This window comes from Sciurus vulgaris (genome assembly GCF_902686455.1).
Source record: "Sciurus vulgaris genome assembly, chromosome: 6".
Classification (NCBI taxonomy): domain Eukaryota; kingdom Metazoa; phylum Chordata; class Mammalia; order Rodentia; family Sciuridae; genus Sciurus; species Sciurus vulgaris.
Window position 1 is genome coordinate 68,620,280 of NC_136466.1, and position 21,091 is coordinate 68,641,370.

Sequence of the window (21,091 nt, forward strand, 5' to 3'; positions counted from 1 at the left end):
TTAGAGTGATGGAACAGTGTCCTCTGTCTTGGTGGTTGTGTTAGTTACATGACTTACTCATTTAATAGAACTCATAAATTATGCACTTGGATGTCATTGTTTATTGCACCTTAATAAAGTGATTGTAAAAATCCTAAGCAATTGAAATTTATATTGAAAAATAAAATTGCTAAATGAACCACAGACTCACTATTCTTTGAAAGAAGTGACCCCATTCTTAATTTTATACAAGAATATAATGTTATTTCAGTATATTTAGATAGGATATTTTAGTGCCTACGAATACTTGAAGCCAGAGTTCAGTGTGAACTTTGCTGATGTGGAGTGAGAAGCTACAAGAAATGTATTCTGACATCCCTTTAACAGTCATGACAATTAAATCATAACTGTTTTTCCTCCTCCTTTAGCCCTGGAATGAGACCAGATGTGAGCTCTCCTCCATCTAGCTCCTCAACAGCAACGGGACCACCTCCCAAACTCTGTCTGGTGTGCTCTGATGAAGCTTCAGGATGTCATTATGGGGTCTTGACATGTGGAAGCTGTAAAGTATTCTTCAAAAGAGCAGTGGAAGGTAGTGTGTGTTTTGAAGAGTTTTATTTTTGCTCATCTGGTTTCTATTTCTCATAGTAGACTTTCAGATTTCCATAATATATAAAGCTCACTAAGGATAGACATCAATAATGAGGGGAAGGAAGGTGGCTCCTAAGTCTTCCAATGAGTGGGAGATACTTTTAAAGACCATATAAGCAAAGCTAGAATAAGATAGAAATGTATACATTGAAGGGAGGGAGTTAGGTGAGAGGATAAAAGTAACACTGTAGCAAAGTGCTGTTCTGTGAAATGGTGTTACAAAGTTTGGGCAATAACATAATTTTTTTTTATCTAATTTTTATTTTTTTACAGACTGCATTTTGATTCATTGTACACAAATGGAGTACATCATTTCCTTTCTATGATTGTACACGATGTAGATAATATTGATGGTATTGGAATTGTGTGCTCTCATTTCCCATAAGCTGTACCCCTGTAGCAAAAATGAGTAACAGTGGAACTGTGAGGCAGGGCGGTGGGGGAAGCATTTCTTGTTTCTGTTAGGGCACCATGCTAAGTGGTATAAATACCAACAAGAGAGGAGGTCAGCTAAAGTGGAAGATGAGTTGACAGTTTGTAACTATGGAGACTACAATGCAGAGAATGGCGTGATTAAACTGGCTGAAGAGATCAGGAAAAAAGGTATTTTTAAAAAGGTGATTTCACTGTAGGAATGTTGTATTAATATAAACTTGGTCTTACCATGACAGGATCGCTGACAGGGGCAGTTGCATTATCTCCCTGAAGAAGAAGGAGTTCAGCCAGGTGCCCAGGTGTGGTAGCGCATGCCTGTGATCCCAGTGATTCAGGAGGCTGAGGCAGGAGAATTCCAAATTCAAGGTTCAAGACCAGCCTGAGCAACTTATTCCCTGTCTCAAAATAAAAACTAAAAAAAGGCTAGGAATGTAGCTCAGTGGTAAAGCACTCCCTGGTTCAATCCCAAGCACGGGTTAGGGGGCTAGTCCACAGTATGCTAGGAGGGACTCTGTAACATTTTACCAATGATTCCACTTTTTTTAAAAAAAAGTATCCTGTAATTTAGTTGTTTGTAAAGCAAGTTGAAGGTTGTGTGAACTGAATGGATTACCTAAAGCTCTGAGTATACTGATTCTTAAAGAAATAGAATCATTACCATATGAGGACTATTATTATTTGATTAGAGCTGTGTTCGCATATCCTTGACAGGTGAATCATTCTGTTTGCATTCCTTTTTAATACATTAGCAAACTATAAAATTCCTCATGTCCCTACCTAGACCAGAAGGATGCAAACTTTGTCCAATATTGAAGCTGCCACCTATTAAGTAGTCATATGTAAAACCCACCCCTGCTTAGTGTGATGCCCTTAAACAATGGATGTTATTTAACACACCCCAGAAAAGGGAAGCATCTTCTTGACCTCAAATTATTACTTTATACAGCAATCTCTTAAGTATAAACTTTCTATGATATAAAGTCGTTAATGATAGAAATATAATAATGCTGTGTATAATAAAATTAACAAAACAATTTTCAAAAGTGAAATTCAGAATGAGACAATGGGGCCTTAAAGAATGATAAGCATTAAAAAATATTTTTCACTTACTGTTCTTTAAAGCAGGGCTACAAATTCAAATGCCTACAGGGACCAACCATGTGTCACTCTGGCGAATACATTTGTGGGAAGGAGGTCAGGATTGATATATTAAGAGAGGGCACACATGCCTTACTGCCATCCAAATGCAATTAAACCAGAAAATAAAGCCAAACTTAACCTCCCAGATCAACACCGTGTCAGGCCGTATGCCCTCTATGCTTAATCCTTATTTTAAAATTAAATTCTTACACTTACTTTTAGGTAAAATTAGTTGAATATTAGCTATATGTTTTAAAATGTTAAGTATTTTGGTAAAGTTTGATGGTTAGATTACATGATTAATAAGAAAAAAGGTTTTAAATATAGAATATATTAAATAAGTCACTTTGCTGTTTCCTCCTTTATTTGGACTTTAATGTTCTTGAAGAACCTTTACAACTCTAAAATTACGTAATAATTTGATAACCTCATTCATAGCATTCTCCTCTTTTTCCTGTCAAGACATGATGAAAATATGCTTTAAAACTGATATAGTTTCAGGTATGGTGCATGCGTGAAATCCCAGCAACTCAGGAGGCCAAGGCAGGAGGATCACAAGTTTGAGGCTAGTCTCAGCAAATTAGTGAGACCCTAAGCAACCCAGGGAGACTCTGTCTCTAAATAAAATTTTTAAAATGCTAGCGATGTGACTCAAAGGTTAATCACCCCTGGGTTTGATCCCTGTTACCAATAAATAAATAAATAAAGCTGAGATATATAATTTGGCACAGTTTCTTAATAATAAAGATATAGCTTTATGTGATTAGCATCATACACTTGGCACTTTATTTTTAATACCTGCTAGAAACTAGGTTTTTTTCCCTAAAATTGGTATAATTAATACCCACTTATTAGGAAATCTGCAGAGAAGTTTTACATATTTATTTCTGATGCAACCCATATCAAGGATATAGTTATTTTGTATTTTTGCTTTTCAGTATTTGGGAGTTGCTTTGCTGTACATAAAAAAAGAAAAAGCACCCATTTTTTTCTGTATACTAGATCCAGGATCTTTTTCCTCCCAAGTCCCTTTTTCTTGTACTTCCTTTGCCCATAAGTGCATGTAGTCTTTGTCAGTAGGTCATAAAGGAGAAAGACATCACCAACCCTTAACTTACTATGTGTCAAGTAATATGGTACAAATATATCACTTAATTAATGGCTCTGTGAATTCTTAGACCCTGCTGTGATCTGAACTTGAGAGTTTAAGTTACAAAACTGGGATTAAACAGAGCTGTCTCCAAACAAGGTCTTATCCTCAATACTACATTGACCCTCTAAACATGATAAGCTCTTTTCACCTGGAAGTTTATAATCTAGTTAGATATTAAGATATGTATTGAGTGCTCACAACATGCTGGGCTCTAAGAATCACCTGCATAGTTACCTCTAACTCACTGAAATCCAGCAAAGTAGGTACTAATTTTCCAACTTTACACATGAGGGAACAGAAACTCTGAAAAGTAAGTAAATGTTACTGACATACAGAGCTTCCTGGCACCCCACCAGTACACTTCACAATACACATCTAATCCTCATACACTTCAAATATGGCATACGCCTGCATGTTCTGCGTGCCCTTTGCTGTGTTTCCCATTTCCTCTGCCATTTGGATGATCTTGCTCATGTTCGTCATCATTTTTCTATTCACTGCTTAGTATTTTCCTTGAACACCTTTAAAAAAAACTTATTTTAAAAACAACAAACTTTATCATTCCTACTGTATTAGTAATCTGTTGCTCATAAAAAAATACATCTAGAGTGAATAGCTTAAAGCAACATTTATTATGTCACACAGCTCTAGGAATCTGTAAGCATATCTGGATAGTTCCAGAACTCTCATGAGTTACATGTAAACTATAGGTGGGGGCTACAGTCATCTGAAAACTTGTTTGAAGATGGAGGACCCACTTCCAAACACATTTATATGGCTTAGCTTGATAGAGCTCTTGCCTAGCATGTATAATGCCCTCCCTCAGATCAATCCCCAGCACCAAAAAAAAAAAAAAAAAAAAAGAAAAGAAATCAATAAATCAATATTAGCATAATTTGTACTTTCTGATATTTCAATTGGATATAATAAAAACATTTAAATTTCTTGCTTTTAGCAGTGGGCAATTTTTTCTATGGTTTTTCCCCCAGTAATTTCAGGATAATTTGGATATATTTTTAATGGGGTAAAACTTCATAAGCGCTTCTTATATGGATATGTTTGTTGTTCTTACTTTTACTTTAGAGGATAGAATAATTGGATTAGTGCTTCTATTTTGTGCCCAAGAAAAGAAGCTAGGAAACTTAAAGAATACAGAAAGGAATTGAAAGAGCCAGCAAAGACATTTGGCATTAGAGAGCAGCTTTAGAATAAAGCTGAATTTGTAGTCCTTATAGTCCATTAGTCAACTCTGTATCCCATTCTTTACAAAGGATTAAAAATTATATAATTAACTGTCCACCTGAAACTACTTTTCAAAGAGCAGTAATGAAATGTCCTATCAGGAAGAAATAAATGTTGAGGGGTTTGTTATTGTTGTTTTGTTTTGTTTTGTTTTATTCAACCAAGTCTTAGGTTGTCCTAGGCATAAAGGATCTTTTCCTAGAAACCAGGATTAGGTATATTCAACATAGTGAATTGATCATTATTCAATTCACTTTCCTTTGAGTATGATTCATTCTTGAGGACTGTCCCTACAGAGTCTTGTAAAGACCATCCCCTCTAATATAAGTTTACATGACATCTTAAGATCTTGTGTAAATATGCTGGTCTGTGTAGAATAATTTTTGCCAGGCCAGCAGAACCTCCCTTGGTTTTTCTCCAACATTAAATAACCACATTAAAAGATTACAAGAATGTGTAGTTGGGGGATGGGGGAGAGACTTCCATTCTTTTTTTTTTTTTTTTTTCTTTTTTTTCTTTTTGGTACCAGGAATTGAACCCAGCCACATCCATAGCCCTTTTTATTTTTTTATTTTGACATAGGGTCTTACTAAGTTGCTTTAGGGCCTCACTAAGTTGCTGAGGCTGGCTTTGAACTTGAAATCCTGCTGCAGTCCCTCAAGCCCCTGGTATTACAGGCATGCATCACCATGACCTGCTACAATTCTTAACATATTATTCAACAATAAATGCCAGAAGATTTAAATGATAACATTCTTAAATTAATATTTGCAGTCAGGAGTGAATTCAAACATTTTTATTTGAGGTCAGGTGAATTCAGACATCCTAATTTCTGTATGAAATAATGATCTCTGTAAAGTCTGTCTATGGCAGATAGTTTATCAAATCTGTGATTCACCCAGCTGGTTGCTGGCAAGTTTAACATTCTAGTTTACTACTTGCTGTTAACCTTCACTTCATTAAACTGGGAAAAGGGAATATTTTATTTGTACATGGTGGCTTAATGTTGAATCAAAGTCATTTTCCCTTTGGGATTCCCATAGTATGTTTTAGACCAGTTTCCTCTTTAGCACTAGGTCAGAAGTCATAATAAAATAGTGATTACAGACATCTTCTGTAACTGAGTGTTAAAAATTCTACATAAAACACAATTTGTCAAAAAAAAGTGCTTGCCTTTGATAAACAGTGACTGGACTTGGTCATGAAGGTAATTTTTGGGGTGCAGTTTCTGCTTTTTGAGCTCAGAGCTTACCCTATCAAGGTATGCCTCAGTTAAATAGCACACTTAAGATTTGTGCATTTTTGCATATGTGTACCTCAGTAAAGTTTTAATAAATGATTTTCAATTTGTTGAATAAGATCTTTTTAAAAAAAATTTTAGTTGCCCTCTCAACTTAGTAAGTTGAGGCAAGTCCAGTTATCTTCTTAATCAATGGCTTCGGATCGTGACCATATTCTACCCAAAACGAAAACAGAAAGAGGCTCTCCATGAAAATCAAAAAATTAAAAACCCTTTAAGACCGGTGGGATTTCAGCAGTGCCTTCTATTCTGTATAGGACAGCATAATTATCTTTGTGCTGGAAGAAATGATTGTATCATTGATAAAATTCGAAGAAAAAACTGCCCTGCATGCCGCTATCGAAAATGTCTTCAAGCTGGAATGAACCTGGAAGGTAATGTAATGTGAATTTCTCATTTTACCTAAGATATTAAGTAAGCATGTGTCATAATTTAGTGCAGTATATATGTGCTTGACTAGCATTTTATAATATTGCCCAGTGAAACAGGAACTATTTCATGAATATATTATATTCTGATTAAATTTATTTACCAGCTCTTGTTACATACACTGATTGCAGTATAGCCAAACTATATACTAAGAAAGGAAATTATGTAATAATAAAACTTACATAACTTGAACAACTTTACTTTTATATCTCCTAATTCCTTTTTTAAGTCTCAGCTAGTCCCTAGGGTTGGAAATGTTTATATACAGATATATTTACATGTGCATTTTTATTTTACCTTTTGAAAACACACCATGACTTGGAAATATTTGTCTTATTACAGCTCTCTAAGGGGAAAAAAGTGAGGCATTGGATGGATTTTGTTTTGTTTTTCAAGTAAAGAAACCTGAAACTACTAAGTTAGGGTTTCAAACCCCTGTTTTTATAATAAGTTATATAATTAATGTTGATCTCATCATTAAAAAACTTTCCTCAGAAAAAAGTTTGGAATTTTGCTGTAGTTAAAATGGCAAGTTCTATGAATCTGATGATCTAATAACTCACGTGTTGTTTGGTATTTGTTGTGACAGTAGTACTTTCATTCGGTAAGTATTCACCAACAAGGCAATCACTAGACATAAAATGAGTAAAATTTAGTGCCTCTATTCAATGAATTTACTAATTATTTAAGTTTCAAAGCCAATCACAAAATAGCATCGCACAAAATACTACAGGAGCAAGGGGTAGAAGGTCACCCAATTCAGTCCTGGAAGAAGTAACATTGAATTTCAAATCTAGAAGCTGAATAGGAATTAAATGAAAAAAAAGGGCAGGGACATGATCAGATTTGTTTTAGAAAGAATCATCTTGTACTGAGAGACCTATTAAATGATTACAGCATTAATCCATATAAGAAGTGGTGTTTTGGACAGGACAGACTGTTGGTACTATCTAGCACACTCTGTGTGTTAACAAATATAAAGAATCTAATTCCCTGCACCACACACACACACAGCTAAGTTTGACCAGGATACACCACACAGAGACAGCTCAGTGTAACCAGGTTGTTTCTTTAAACTTGACTGCAGAGTGCTAACATGTTAAATTAAACCTTGCTTTTAAATAAAATGAGAGTTACCCACTCTCTTGGTGTTACAAAAGCTACCAAGATTAAACGTTCATGTAAAAGTTCACTTTCAGTGCCACAAGTAGTTTCTTTTTGTCATAAAAACAAGTTATTCACTTTCTTAGATACCAGCTCTCTGGCTGCATTTTCCCGTTTCATTTTTCTGGACTCTCATCTACTAAGTAGATAGTATACTTTGGCCATTTAAATATGTACTTAGAAGTTTGGTTTTTAGTGATTCCCTAAATGTTTTCATCCAGCTCTTTAATGTATATAAATAAAAGCTTACAGGATAAACCCAAATAAAATTCCATCATATAACGTGGGAACAATGGTTGCTTACTCAGTAACAGAATGCATGTCAAGTTTTAGATCTCTGGAATTTTAAGCACATAATGCTTCCCTAGGTAATTTCTCCCATATGCTGAGTATAAGGAAATTCTTTATTCAAAAGAAATCAGATATACTAACTATAAAGTAATGTTACTGATAAGAGAGAAATAGGAGTTGACTACATTTGTCCTATTTCTCCTTCCTCTTACAAATAGCTAAATAATAACTGCAGTGTCCTTTGCCCTTAACCTCACCAGAAGACAACCAAGATAGTGACTGATATCTAAATACCATCACACCATTTCCAATCAAGTCTTTTGTTGAGACTGTCAGAATTTTTTTCCGTGAATTAATAAAATTTAAGCATATAATTTAATCTGAGCTGCTCTTTCTCAGAATACTTTCTCAGAATACTTAAGAATACTTAATTGACAGCCAACCAATTGTATGCTTTTATAAATGGTTAATGTAAGATCAGGTGGAGGGAAATTAACCTTTGTCAAGTTACTACATGCTTGTCTTTCATGTGTTCTCCTTTACTCAAAGAGGTTATTTTGGAACCTCATGTCTAGGATGAACCTTGTATCCACTTTTATGTAATACGTGGTAAAACAAAGTTCTAGTTGGTCATTTCATAACATACTTGATGTTAGCTGGCCCATGTGGTTGGCATTCTGATTCTATTTGTAGACCAATTGAAAGAAAAACTTTAAAAATATAAGTTATCAGGGTTTATCCATGCGTGATTTTAGTGGGAAAGCCTCATTTTTCTTTTTAATATATATATAAAACTTCTATTCAGGAAAGTATATGTGTGTGTCGGAAAATGTTTGGCAGACAAATACTTAAGAACAAAATAGATTAAGTCATGTATTTCTCACTTTCTTTTCAATCTTTGCAAATAGTCTCTTGTTCATCTGAGTGCTTCCTGCAGCCAAGCCCCAGAGTATCTTCACAGAAGCACTTAGCTCACTCAGCCCAGTTCTCTCCATAAATGTTAACAGTACTGTTGCAAGTGGTTTATCTGATACTGTTGCTCCATACCAAGCAAATCTCAAGATTTATTTTAAGGCAACCTTCTTCACTGCTTGAAGTTCCTGGCATTTAAAAAAACTTATGTTTTTTTAAAACCATTTAAAACATAAGTTTTTTTAAATGGTGATCCTTAATGTTTTATGCACATTTCATTTTAAGATATTGTAATCATTCCAAAGCATAGATTTATTTTTTATATTAACAGTCAGAAGAAAACTGTAGGAAATAGGCTTATGGCATTATAAGATTTTTTTGACCTAATATTTAAGTATTAACATGATTTCTTTACCTTTATTAAGGAGAAAATAGCCTATCAAAGACTCACACATACTTCTATAGAGATTATATATTAACTGCTACTCTGCTATATGCTCCAATAGGTCAGAAGTTTAGATAAAGTAAATTTTTATTCATGAAATTCCTTAAAATTAGTGATTACTTAACTAAATTTTTCAATTAACTCTTTGCTGAAGATATCTTGAAAATATATTAGTACTATTTCTTACTTTAGTCAACACAACATAACTAGGTCCCTAGAACTTTTTGATCTTTATTCAAAAGCACCAGTTCTCATTTAGAACTACAGATAAATAGAAATTAATTATATTCTGAGTCATAGAAAATGGTTTTTAAAAATCCTTCAACTTGTCATTATCTTTTCTTCATTGTTCTGATATAGAGTGCAAAAACATGCATCCTGGACCACTTGAAGTTATGGTTAATTGAGATTGTACCAGGACTATTTAAGTGTATTGATTTGGGACATCTGTATTCTAACATCATCAACAAATTACATCCTGTGGTTTTGGATCTAGGTTTCTGTGAAATAGTTTTTGGTTATTTAAAGAGTTTTCTTATGTGCTCTTCCTTTTTAAAGTTGAATCATTCCTCTATAGAGTTATCCTGTCTGAATGCAAAGAATTCTACAAACCTTCTCCTACAAATTGAGGTAATAATAGGTCTCATATGGAACCTAGGAACTGTTGTAAACATTTTACATATTTTTACTGAATTAATTCTCACAACACATTTGTAGGATTTGTGAAGTAGGGACTTCACAAATTTCATGAAGTTTCCTCTCCTGTAAAATGAAGATAATAAAGCCCAAGGAATAACTGGTACAGAACACCTGGCTACAAAATGGCAGACCCAGGATTTAAGTCCATGCTGGTTTCACATTTGGACTCTTGACTGCTGTACCATACAGCACCTCCAAGAGCCTGGCAAACTAGGTCATAAGAGAACAGTCCTGTTTCTCTGTTTTGATATGTCAACTAAAAATTCTTACATCTCTCAGTGCCCACAGAATATTGATAAGTGTACACAACAGACTGTTTTTCTTTTCTAGCACTGGACATTAAGATATAATTCTACCACAATATCTTGTCTTCCATAAACCATGTGTCTTTTGTCATTTTAGGGACAGAGGATCTAATAATTATTTTAATTTGCACTTATTTTTTCCCTTTGCATCCTGATAACTGAGGCAGGTTGTATTTTTCTTTCATAGAAATTATATTCTTTGCCCTTCCTTGGAGCGCTCAGTACTGTCTCTTTTATAAAAGAATGTAAATCTTATTTACTTAATAAAGTATATTCAGGAGTATGAATAAGTTTACTTTAAAAACTCCTACAGAATCCATGCTTGTTATTTGATTAGACTTTTTCATACAAAGTCAAATACAAGATAACTTTATTTAGTATAGATGTAATATGGATGGTTTACATTTATAGAGTTATCAGTATAAATCTTCCATATTAAAAATTTTCCACTGATAAATTAAGTGAAGAAATGTAAAGATTTTCTTTTCATTTCCCCACTGTTTTAGTCTTAAATGGAAAAAGTCAATTTTTCTTTTGTTAGAATTCATACTTTTTTAACTTGTATCTGTCTTTGTACAAATATATAATAGTGTAGCTGCTTTGTTGTGTGTGTGTGTGTGTGTATATATATATATATATATATATAGAGAGATAGAGTCATAATTTTGGTTAATCCTAAAATATAGCTCCTTAGTTTCTTTCACAAATTATCATAAGCTTAGATTCTTTCTTTCAATTGATTATAAAAGTAATTTGCCTTATAAATTTATGTGAACTTTGAAAAAAATGAGATAATTTATGGAAAAATCTACAGAAGTGATTTGTTCAGATTGTTTTAATAGTGTTATAAGACTTATTCCTTACAGTTATACAAAAATGTTTCTAGCTTACTTACAGTGACAATTGATATGGGAATGGGTAACTATGGATCCTTTCAGGAAAAAGATTTTCTCTTCTTCCATGTCATTTTTTTGTAAATGCCAAATAAATTATTTGTCCTCTTTTAGTCTTAATAATTTCAGAAATTGAAAATACCCATATCTCTCTATTACAGTTCATTTCTATTTATTTTTCAATACCCACAGCTCGAAAAACAAAGAAAAAAATAAAAGGAATTCAGCAAGCCACTACAGGAGTCTCACAAGACACTTCTGAAAATCCTGCCAACAAAACAATAGTTCCCGCAACATTACCACAACTCACCCCTACCCTGGTGTCCTTGTTGGAAGTCATTGAACCTGAGGTATTATATGCAGGATATGATAGCTCTGTTCCAGATTCAACTTGGAGGATCATGACCTCACTCAACATGTTAGGTGGGCGCCAAGTGATTGCAGCAGTGAAATGGGCAAAGGCAATACCAGGTAAGGGCTGGGAGGACAGAGCTACAGTATAAGCCTTGTGTTTTCTTGGACAAAACCATTCTGGTTCTTTATTGTCCTTCTTCCTGATCTCGTGGCATATCTTGTTTCTTTCTCCTCCTTGGTTCTGAAGACTAAGAAGCAGATGAGCAAGTAGGGCAAGTAGGGTATCTACAATAAAACTTTCACACTGCTTCCAGCTTTTCAGATAGCACAGTTTATTTCAGATAGCATAGTTAATTTTAGATAGGATGGTGCAATATCAGAACTGAAGCTACTACATGAAACTACAGGACTTAAAATTCCTTTTACACTGATGTCTAAGGGAAGAAAATGTATACTGTTTCTAAGAATTCCATTTATTTCCTTCTGGTTATTATAAAGTTTGTAATTATCAGATATGTTGACTTTGTCAATATGTACGAAAACAAAATGATTTTAACTTCAGTAAATGAAATTCATTCATTGAATATAAATTTTCATTTAATATTTAAGATAATTTTTTGAAAAGTTTCCCTATTAGAACTTTGCATGGAACAGGAGACGTCAAATGTTAGTCAACACTGACTTTACAGATAAAGGAGAATTGACAAACATATGGTCACACAATAGAACAAGGATGAGTAACCTAACCTCCCGTCATCCCTGTTCTATCAAGGGAGAGAGAACTGTGAATATCAGGAAAAAAAAATTTAATGAAAATAATTGATTAATATCTGATTCCCGGACTCTTGTCTTTCTGTTTCACAGTTTAATTCATGTTATTTAAATATGCAAAAGGTAACATAAATTAGCTACATATAAGTTCTCAGATGAGCTGCTTATAAGTTTTCTTTCATAGAATGCCATTAAAAAGTTCTCAGGGCCAGATATGGTGGCAGAGGCTTGGGAGGCTGAGGCAGGAGAATGAGTTTAAAGCCAGCCTCAGCAACTCATTCAAAGCCAGTCTCTCAATAAAATAGAAAAAAAAAAGGGGGTGGGGGGGAGACTGGGTATGTGGCTTAGTGGCTTCCAGTGCCCCTGAGTTCAATCCCCTATACCCTCTGCAAAAAAAAAAAAAAAAAGTTCTCAGGGCTTGGATTGGATCTTAATGGTGACAAAAGCTAGCTGTGTGCATTTAGCATTTCATATACTTTCTCTGTTAAGGGTCTGACCCAAACAAGGCTAATTGATTTAATTGCTCTTAGGCAGAGCCATGATCTTTTCTCTAGCACTGGAGTGTTGCTGCATGCCTTTATTTCTCTTAATCCAGGATTCAGGAACTTACACCTAGATGACCAAATGACCCTTCTGCAGTATTCATGGATGTTTCTCATGGCATTTGCCCTGGGGTGGAGATCATACAGACAATCAAGTGCAAGCTTGCTGTGTTTTGCTCCTGATCTGGTTATTAATGAGTAAGTTGTATATGAATCATTTCCCCTGTCTTCATTCATAGGCTATTTTTAACTAGATATTTTCCTGTGGACTGCTATTGTAATAATTCAGGACTGAATCAATCCTACCAGGTATCTAGGAACTGGGAAAACTTGAAGTAGAGTTGTTTATCAGTGCCTGCAGCACATCAAGCATAATGTAGAACAAATGTGCATTATTGCTATTCCAGAACATGTTTTAAGTAGTGGGCATCCTTGAGGTCAGTAAAGTCTGTGGCAAGTGACAAGGAATCTTATTAAGATATTGCTCTAATTACATATCCCTACTCCAACAGCATGAGAAACTCATGTGAATTCTGTGGGGACAATTTGAGGTATGGAGCCAGAGAAAAGACGTCTCTTTGGACAGCAAGGCTCAATCAGTGACTATGGCTTATAAAGAACAAGGAACAAGTTATTGGGTTTTTGTCTTAGTTGTTTGCTTAGAGAGGACCAGTCAAGACTTTAGATTTTTCTAATCCACTATTTTCTTATCCTGTAATATTTGTGAAATATTTCAGATGTCCATTCTCCTTTACTTAATTTTGGTGGTTTCCTCATTCCTACTGCAATGTGTCCCTTTTTGTGTTGACGGTTTTCTTCCTTAAGCACAGTTCTGATTACATCCTACATCTTACCAATATATAGAGGTCTTCAGTACCACCTCACTGATGATCCAGTGCATACTGTACATGGTTTCAGGCTTCTGAGAACCTGGCCTTACTTTCTTTCCCATTGTTTTTCACACATTCTGTTTCCATTCAGCTAATCCACTTTTCAAACCTACCATCACCTCATGGTGTTATATCACCAACTATGACCTCCATGTTACACATCCCTAGTTTGTTTCTCTTTGTATTTTGTATTGCTACTTTTTGTGCCCATAGTTTATCTCCTTTATTAGAATGTAAATCAGAAGTTCACACACATACACACACACACAGTCAGAAAAGATTAAAAAATGGAGGTTTGTATTTATGTGAAAAAAAGATGAGGATTTCCTTTATTGTGAGCTGTTTTAGGCAGCTTTTTTGCTGTGTGACTAATTTGCACACAATTATAGAGGAGGAAACGTTTATTTGGGGACTCACAGTTTCATAGGTCTTAGTCCATAGAAGGCCAGCCCCATTCCTCAGGGCTCATGGTGAGGCTAACCAACATGGCAGAAGAGCATGGCAGAGGGAAGCAGCTCACGTCATCAGGAAGCAGAGAGAGAGAGTCTCCACTCTCGAGATACAAAATATATACCCCAAAGCCCTACCCTACCACTTCGGTTACCACTCAGTTAGTCCCTATCAGGGGGTTAAATCACTGATTAGGTTAAGACTCTCCCAACCAATCATTGTTCCTCTGAACTTCTTGCACTGTCTCTCATGTGAGCTTTTGGGGGACACCTCACATCCAAACCATAACATGTGCTATGGATGCTATTAAGACTTCCTCCCCAAAATTAATGAAATCTTAAACCACATTAGTAGAATAATTAGTCCCACTGTGCTCTATTTGAGAAAATCCATCATTGGTTGTTTGTTGTCAGAACTGTGTGACATATTAGGAACATGTCCAGAGTAGCAGGGAGTTTAATTGCGTAATATTGGATGAATATGACATGTTTAGAGGAAAGAGGAAAGGAGACTTGAGAGCCCTGAGGACAGCCTAGGGAGATGCATGTATGAAAGCATAACAATGTTGGGTGTTCCAGGTTCAAAAAGAATAGGTAGAAGTTAAAGAAAAGCTAACACACTGAAAGTGTTTAAGCAGGAACTAGGTGATACTATCCCCAAATCATTTATTTGGGGATAATCCTCAGCAGTGTGATAGAAGCCAGAGGTAATAGGGGAACCCTAGATCCAGAACACCTCTTCCTTGTACTACTACTACTAGGTAAATCTAAGGCCTTATACCTCACAGGATAAATGAAAACAATATACGGTGAGATTTCAGATTTCTGTACTACTAAGCTCGCTGCATAGAAACTAGTCTAAATATTATAGCTGAACTCTTAATTTAAACTTGGTATTGTTTCTCCATCTGTGATACTTTATTTTCCAGCACTGTATTCATTCAGTGGTATTTGAACACTTACGAAGGGCCAGGCACTATTAGGGGGATAGTGAAATATAATAGTGAATAAACTAGATGAGGATCCTGATAGGGGAATTCAAATAAATAACCCAATTTATTTCACAGAGCCATGACGCAATAGTGTGACTGGGAAGAAGGTAGAGAGAGGGAAGATGTGAAAGCAGAGGGCATTCAAGGCTGTGCAAAGACTCCTTGAAACAAGCTTGACGGTGAGAAATTGAGAAGCACTAAGGATAAGATACAAGTTTAGAGAAGTGAACAGTGACCAAGATAAGCAGAATCTTCTACGTCATCAAGTAGAGTTTAGATTCTTCCAGGACCAAGCAACAGCCAGAATGGATTTGAGGGGAACAACAAATAGTCATCATACTCCTAATAACATGACTATAAGAAAGAACAAGAAAATAAGATTCCTGATCTTCAGTTATTTATGTTAGTGGGAGAGACACAGATAACCACCAAATACATAGGATAATTTCAGAATTTGACTGTGATGGAGATTTTACTAGAGAGAGGTCTGTTTTAGAATGGGTAGCTAATAGTTTCTTGGATTAGGCTGAGACACAAAGGAGAAGAACCACGCTTTGTAATGAGAAGCAACATGATGAGGCAGGTGAAGTACATATGCTGTATTCAACTAATTGTATTCTAAAAAGGGGCCATATCTTAGTCTTCAGTTAGTGGCTCCACCACAGCTTCACACAGACGTATTCTCAGTATGTGTGTCAGAGAAAGAAGTCACCTTGACCCTCTTGCCAAAAAGAGGATTACTCAAACCACCACATCACAATGTAATAAGATTAGTTGTTTGATCCAATTTTAAATTAACTGGTAAATACATTTAGCTTTTATGAAAAGCCAGAACATTGTTACTCATTTTAGAACCCAACCTTATTTTTTAAAAGTATCATGCCATCGTGTTTACAGGCACTTTCTAATAAGAAGTTTGGGATCATTTAATTAGAACTAAAACCATGAAGAGATTTATATAAAACACCAACATATCCTTTTCATTTGTAAAACTAAAGTAACCTAGTTCAGAGTTTTTATGTTTAGAGCATTCCCATTTAGATTTAAGTAGTCATAACCACATACAATTCCTTACATAAAAGTGGAAGTTACAGAAATCTTCCCAAGAAATTTACTTTAGTTTCATGTTCGCTATGAAATATGAAAGAGAACTTTTCAAATATTTTAACTAGTTGTTAAAGGATTATTTTTACTCAGTGTTTGGCTGAAGATAGCATTGTTACTTCCTATTCTTGTGTCTGTATGTTGCTTGTATTAGATGGGTGGGCCTCTGTCTCTTTGCTTCACTGTGTTTTCATACCGCTCTGGTGTCTCCAACAGGCAGATTTGGGATATAAGGAAGGATACATTCAAGTTCTGACTCTAAGTGTAGCTTGTATCAATCTCTCATGGTTTTCCTTAAGTCACAGTGTTGTGGAGGGGGGTGGGAATATATATATATATATATATATATATATATATATATACACACTTTTTTTTTTACAGCCAACAAGAATACCTTCTCTACTTCCTCTACTATAACTTTGTTGACATTTTCAGTTATATGAGGAGTCTAGCCATGAATAAGAAACTAAAAGGGGAAAAACACAGCTCCTAGGAAGATAGCTTTATTAGGGGATTGGTAAGAAGTTTCACATTTGAAGAACCATGAAAGATCACTTTGGCAGCATACAATTCATGTTTAATTCATTTTATTATATAAAAATAACCACATCTTCAGTAGAGAAAAATAATAAACTTTTTTTTCTGTTAAGTCCAAATCACTTTCTAATAAAAATATTAAAAGCAAAATTTCTTAGAGTATTTTAAAAGTCATAAATTAGGCACAACTTCAGGTTCTTAGTGTCATTTGAAAAGTCAGGAAACCTTAGAGATCTAATCGAAAATCATAGATGAGATGGTGACTGTTGAGAATCACAATCAAGAGTTGATTGAATATTCAGAATTCTCAGGGGTGGGTAGGGAAGAATAAAGGAACTTTGGATTATGCAGAGGGGAGTGAGGGAAGCGGGGCAGTGAGAATGGGAAGAATGAGGTAGATGTTATTACCCCATGTATGGGTTTGAAAAAAATTTTTTTAATTAAAAAAAATTCATTTATTATCAGACAGATTTGGGGTATCAGAAAGTCTGGTCTCTGCCTAACTATAAATAGTATCATACATTTGTCTTTAGAAAGTAATGCTGTGACAAGCAACCTCTGATTTTAAGATCTACAACTGTTGTCTAACTAGCCATATTTAAGTGTTAAGCCTTGATTTTAACTGAGCAACTGCTAATAAATTCTAAAGTAAATAATGCAATACCTGACAATGCAATATGTAAATTGGTTTATTCAGTAGTCTCTTTACTCTAGACCCTGAAACAACTTTTAAGTTTTCCAAAGTTCTGGTTTCCTAAGGAATTAGCATTAATAGCAGTAGTTAAGTTGTCATTTATGAGTTCATAATTTTGTAAAGCAAATGAAATATACTGTTTTTGGAACTAGCACTATTTCTTTCTTTTTTTTTTTTTTTTTTGCACTATTTCTTTCTAATACTCACTCATATTTGTCTCTCACAGACAGAGAATGAGTCTGCCCTGCATGTATGACCAATGTAAACATATGCTATATGTTTCTTCTGAGTTACAAAGGCTTCAGGTATCTTATGAAGAATATCTCTGCATGAAAACCTTACTACTTCTCTCTTCAGGTTGGTAGAATATATATACTTCTAAAATTTATTTCTAAAAATGTCAAAAATATGAAATATGAAAATCTAGAAGCAAAGATTTACTTATATATAAATTGCTAATAGTTATATTACTGTGTTCTGCTAAGTAGATGATTTTCATAAATGTAAAATTTTATAAGTAATATTCATTGATACCCAGATTAAGACAAATAGGTATAGAAGAAATAGTTATATGAGCTACACAGGGATCACTGTTGATCAGAATTTGTGCAGACTGCTTTCTTCCTTCCTTTGATCTTAGATAACATCAGTATATGAGACAAGGAGAAAGAAAGCCAACAATGATTTAATTTCTCTATTGCATTGTTACTTGTAGTTACAAAATGAATACTAACACATATATGAAATTATAGAAGAAAAAGGTTACAAAATGAATATTAACACATGTATGAAATCATAGAAGAAAAAGATATAACCTAAAAAAGGTATTACTGCAGATTCAAACTGGACTCTGCACAGAACTATTCTATCTTTTGAAAATAGCCCCTAGAGTTTATTTTTTTTTTTAAACTTGAAAGTTTGATAAGGTTGCTGACATTTAAACTTACTATTTTCAACTAGCAAAGATATTACTTACTGAAACTAGAAGACTTTCAAAAATACAAATCATCTTGTCTATAGTACTTTATGTGGCAGTTTTCAGTAAGTAATAAAAGAAAGGTCTGGCACATCTAAGATAAAGAACCATTATCCAAAATATACAAACAACTTTTAAAAAATGGTCCAAGGACCTTAACAGGCACTTCACTAAAGAAGACATAATAAAGACATAATAATACACACACACACACACACACACACACACACACACACACACACACACAATGGAATATTATTAAACTTTAAAGAAGAATGAAATTCTGCCTTTTGCTGGTAAATGGATGGAGTTAGAGAATATCATGCTAAGTGAAATAAGCCAAACCCAAAAAACCAAAGGCCGAATGTTTTCTCTGATATGCAGATGCTAATTCACAATAAGCGGGGGTAGGGAAGAATAGAGTTACTTTATATTAGGTAGAGAGGAGTGAAAGGAGGAGAAAGGGGTATGGATGTAGGAATGATAGTAGAGTGAAACAGACACTATTACCTCATGTACATGTATAACTGCATGACTGATATGATCCTGCAGTACTTATAATCAGAAAAATGAGAGATTACACTCCATTTTATGTATGATCTACCAAAATGTATGAATTCATCCTACTGTCATGTACAACAAATTTTTAAAATATTAAAAATTTTTAAAAATTATAAAGAAAGATGGCAAATAGCATATGAAAATATCTGCTACCTATTATGTATCTTCAGGGAAATGAAATTAAAGTAGCAATAAGACACAAATGCTAGAGAAAATAAAGAGCAACAAGAACTCTGTTCATTGCTTGTGGGACTGCAAAATGGAATAGCCATTTTGGAAGACAGTTTGGTGACTTCTTACAAAACTAAACACTCTTACCACATGATCTAGCAATTACATCCCTAAGTACTTACCTGAAGGAGTTCAAAACTTATGTTCACATAAAAACATCCACATGGATGTTTAATAAAGCTTTATTCCTAATTGCCAAAACTTGGAAGTTACTTAAATGTCCCTCATTCAGTGAATGAATAAACTGTGATACATTCAGACAATGGAACATTATTCAGCACTAAAGAAAAACAGAGGAATCTGGAATGTACATTACTAAGTGAAAGAAGCAAATGTGTAAAGGCTACATACTGTGTGATCCCAACTATGTGACATTCTATAAAAAGCAAAACTGTGAAAAAATTAAGACCAGGAGTTAAGGATGAACAGGAAGAACTCAAGATTTGCAAGACAATGAGGGTCTCTGTATGTTACTATAATGGTGGAGGATACATGTCATTATACAAAATATAAAACCACAAAATATCCACCATTAAGAGTGAACTCAGATGTAAACTGTGGATGATAATGATATGCCAATGTAGGTTCATTAACTGTGACAAATATACCCCTTTCATGGGGGAATATTGATAGTGGGGAGAACAGGGAGTATATGAGAAATCTCTATCTTCCTCCCAATTAAACTTCCTCCCTATAAACTTAAAACAACTCTTAAATCTTTTTTTTTTTTTTTTAAAGAAGGTCTTTGAACCAGTTAGAATTGTAAACTTTAGGCCATTCCAGTAAAAATTACATATCAGGTTAATGTTTATAGAACACCAGGGGTAATGACTGAATAATTCTTTTTATATACCAATAAGCAAATATGTAATTGCTATTAAAGTCTTCATTCCTTTAGTATTGTGTATTCATAGTTGCCAAATAACTTTGAGCTATGGATATTGCACAATTACATCCATCTAATCATTTCCAAAGCACACAGTCTAAATTCTTTCATACTGTCTTTGCAAGGAACATTAATAAGGAAGAAAATGTTCCATAACCTAATTAAAAAAAAAAAAAAGAACCTACAAGTTCATTGCTAGAGAATGTTACCTGTAACATGTACTTGCTAAAGAAATTAATTTGAGTAAACAGTTATAGAAAGTTCTGAGCGTGATTTTGATTGATACAAGGTATAATTCATTGTCTGGATACTAGCAATTTATACAGAGTTATGGTCTAAATTTTATACATATCAAACTCACTGAGCTATTCATGTTTTTTTTCCATTGTGGATAAGAAAAACTAGTGTATATCACAGATTCTTTTACCTTATGATATAGACTTTTATTCTGATAGAGTACTAGAATAGGTACCCTAAATTTCCACTGCAATGCTGGGCTTCAGAACTAAGTAAAGATAGAAATTCAAAGAGGTAAGGTTTACTCCTGAAGCTAACTTTCTCTTTAAAGATATTTTTAGAACCTGGTAAATTAGTACATTTACTACATTTAAAGACAACGATTGGAAATATAAGTGAAACTGTAAAACCAATGGGTGAATCAAAAAGTAGATTAGACTCTTGAACAAAATATAGATCTAAAGAAATCATCCAGAATACAATTTTTTAAAGTATACATGTTCATGTACATATACAAGAAAACTGCAAGAAGGCTATAATATACATCCTGAAAGTATAACACACACACACACACACACACACACACACACACACACACCATATATATCTATATATATATATACACATGGAGAGAGAGAATGAGAATATCAGAATTGGGGTCACAGGGCAAACCACTACCTCAAAATCTGGAGAAACAGTCAAATTTAGATCACAACCAAGGTCACCTTACTGGAAACAGAGCCACCAGAGCTAGCAAACTGATGGGTAGACTAAGGTAATTTTGATTAATTTCTAGAGGCTGAGTGAGGACTAGTTTGAGAGTTAAAAG

General features: G+C 34.2%; 1 protein-coding gene across 6 annotated transcripts in view; it reads left to right on the forward strand.

The window, feature by feature from the left end:
- NR3C1 (nuclear receptor subfamily 3 group C member 1) overlaps positions 1–21,091 on the forward strand; it is a 97,893-nt gene that overhangs the window by 71,266 nt on the left and 5,536 nt on the right. For 5 of the 6 annotated variants that reach the window (XM_079144357.1, XM_079144356.1, XM_079144359.1 and 2 more), the window contains exons 3-7: positions 408–574; positions 6,158–6,274; positions 11,231–11,509; positions 12,759–12,903; positions 17,598–17,728. In XM_079144357.1, coding sequence (XP_079000483.1) covers positions 408–574; positions 6,158–6,274; positions 11,231–11,509; positions 12,759–12,903; positions 17,598–17,728 — 839 coding nt within the window. The remainder of the gene's footprint in view (positions 1–407; positions 575–6,157; positions 6,275–11,230; positions 11,510–12,758; positions 12,904–17,597; positions 17,729–21,091) is intronic. The other variant, XM_079144360.1, reaches the window with a different exon arrangement.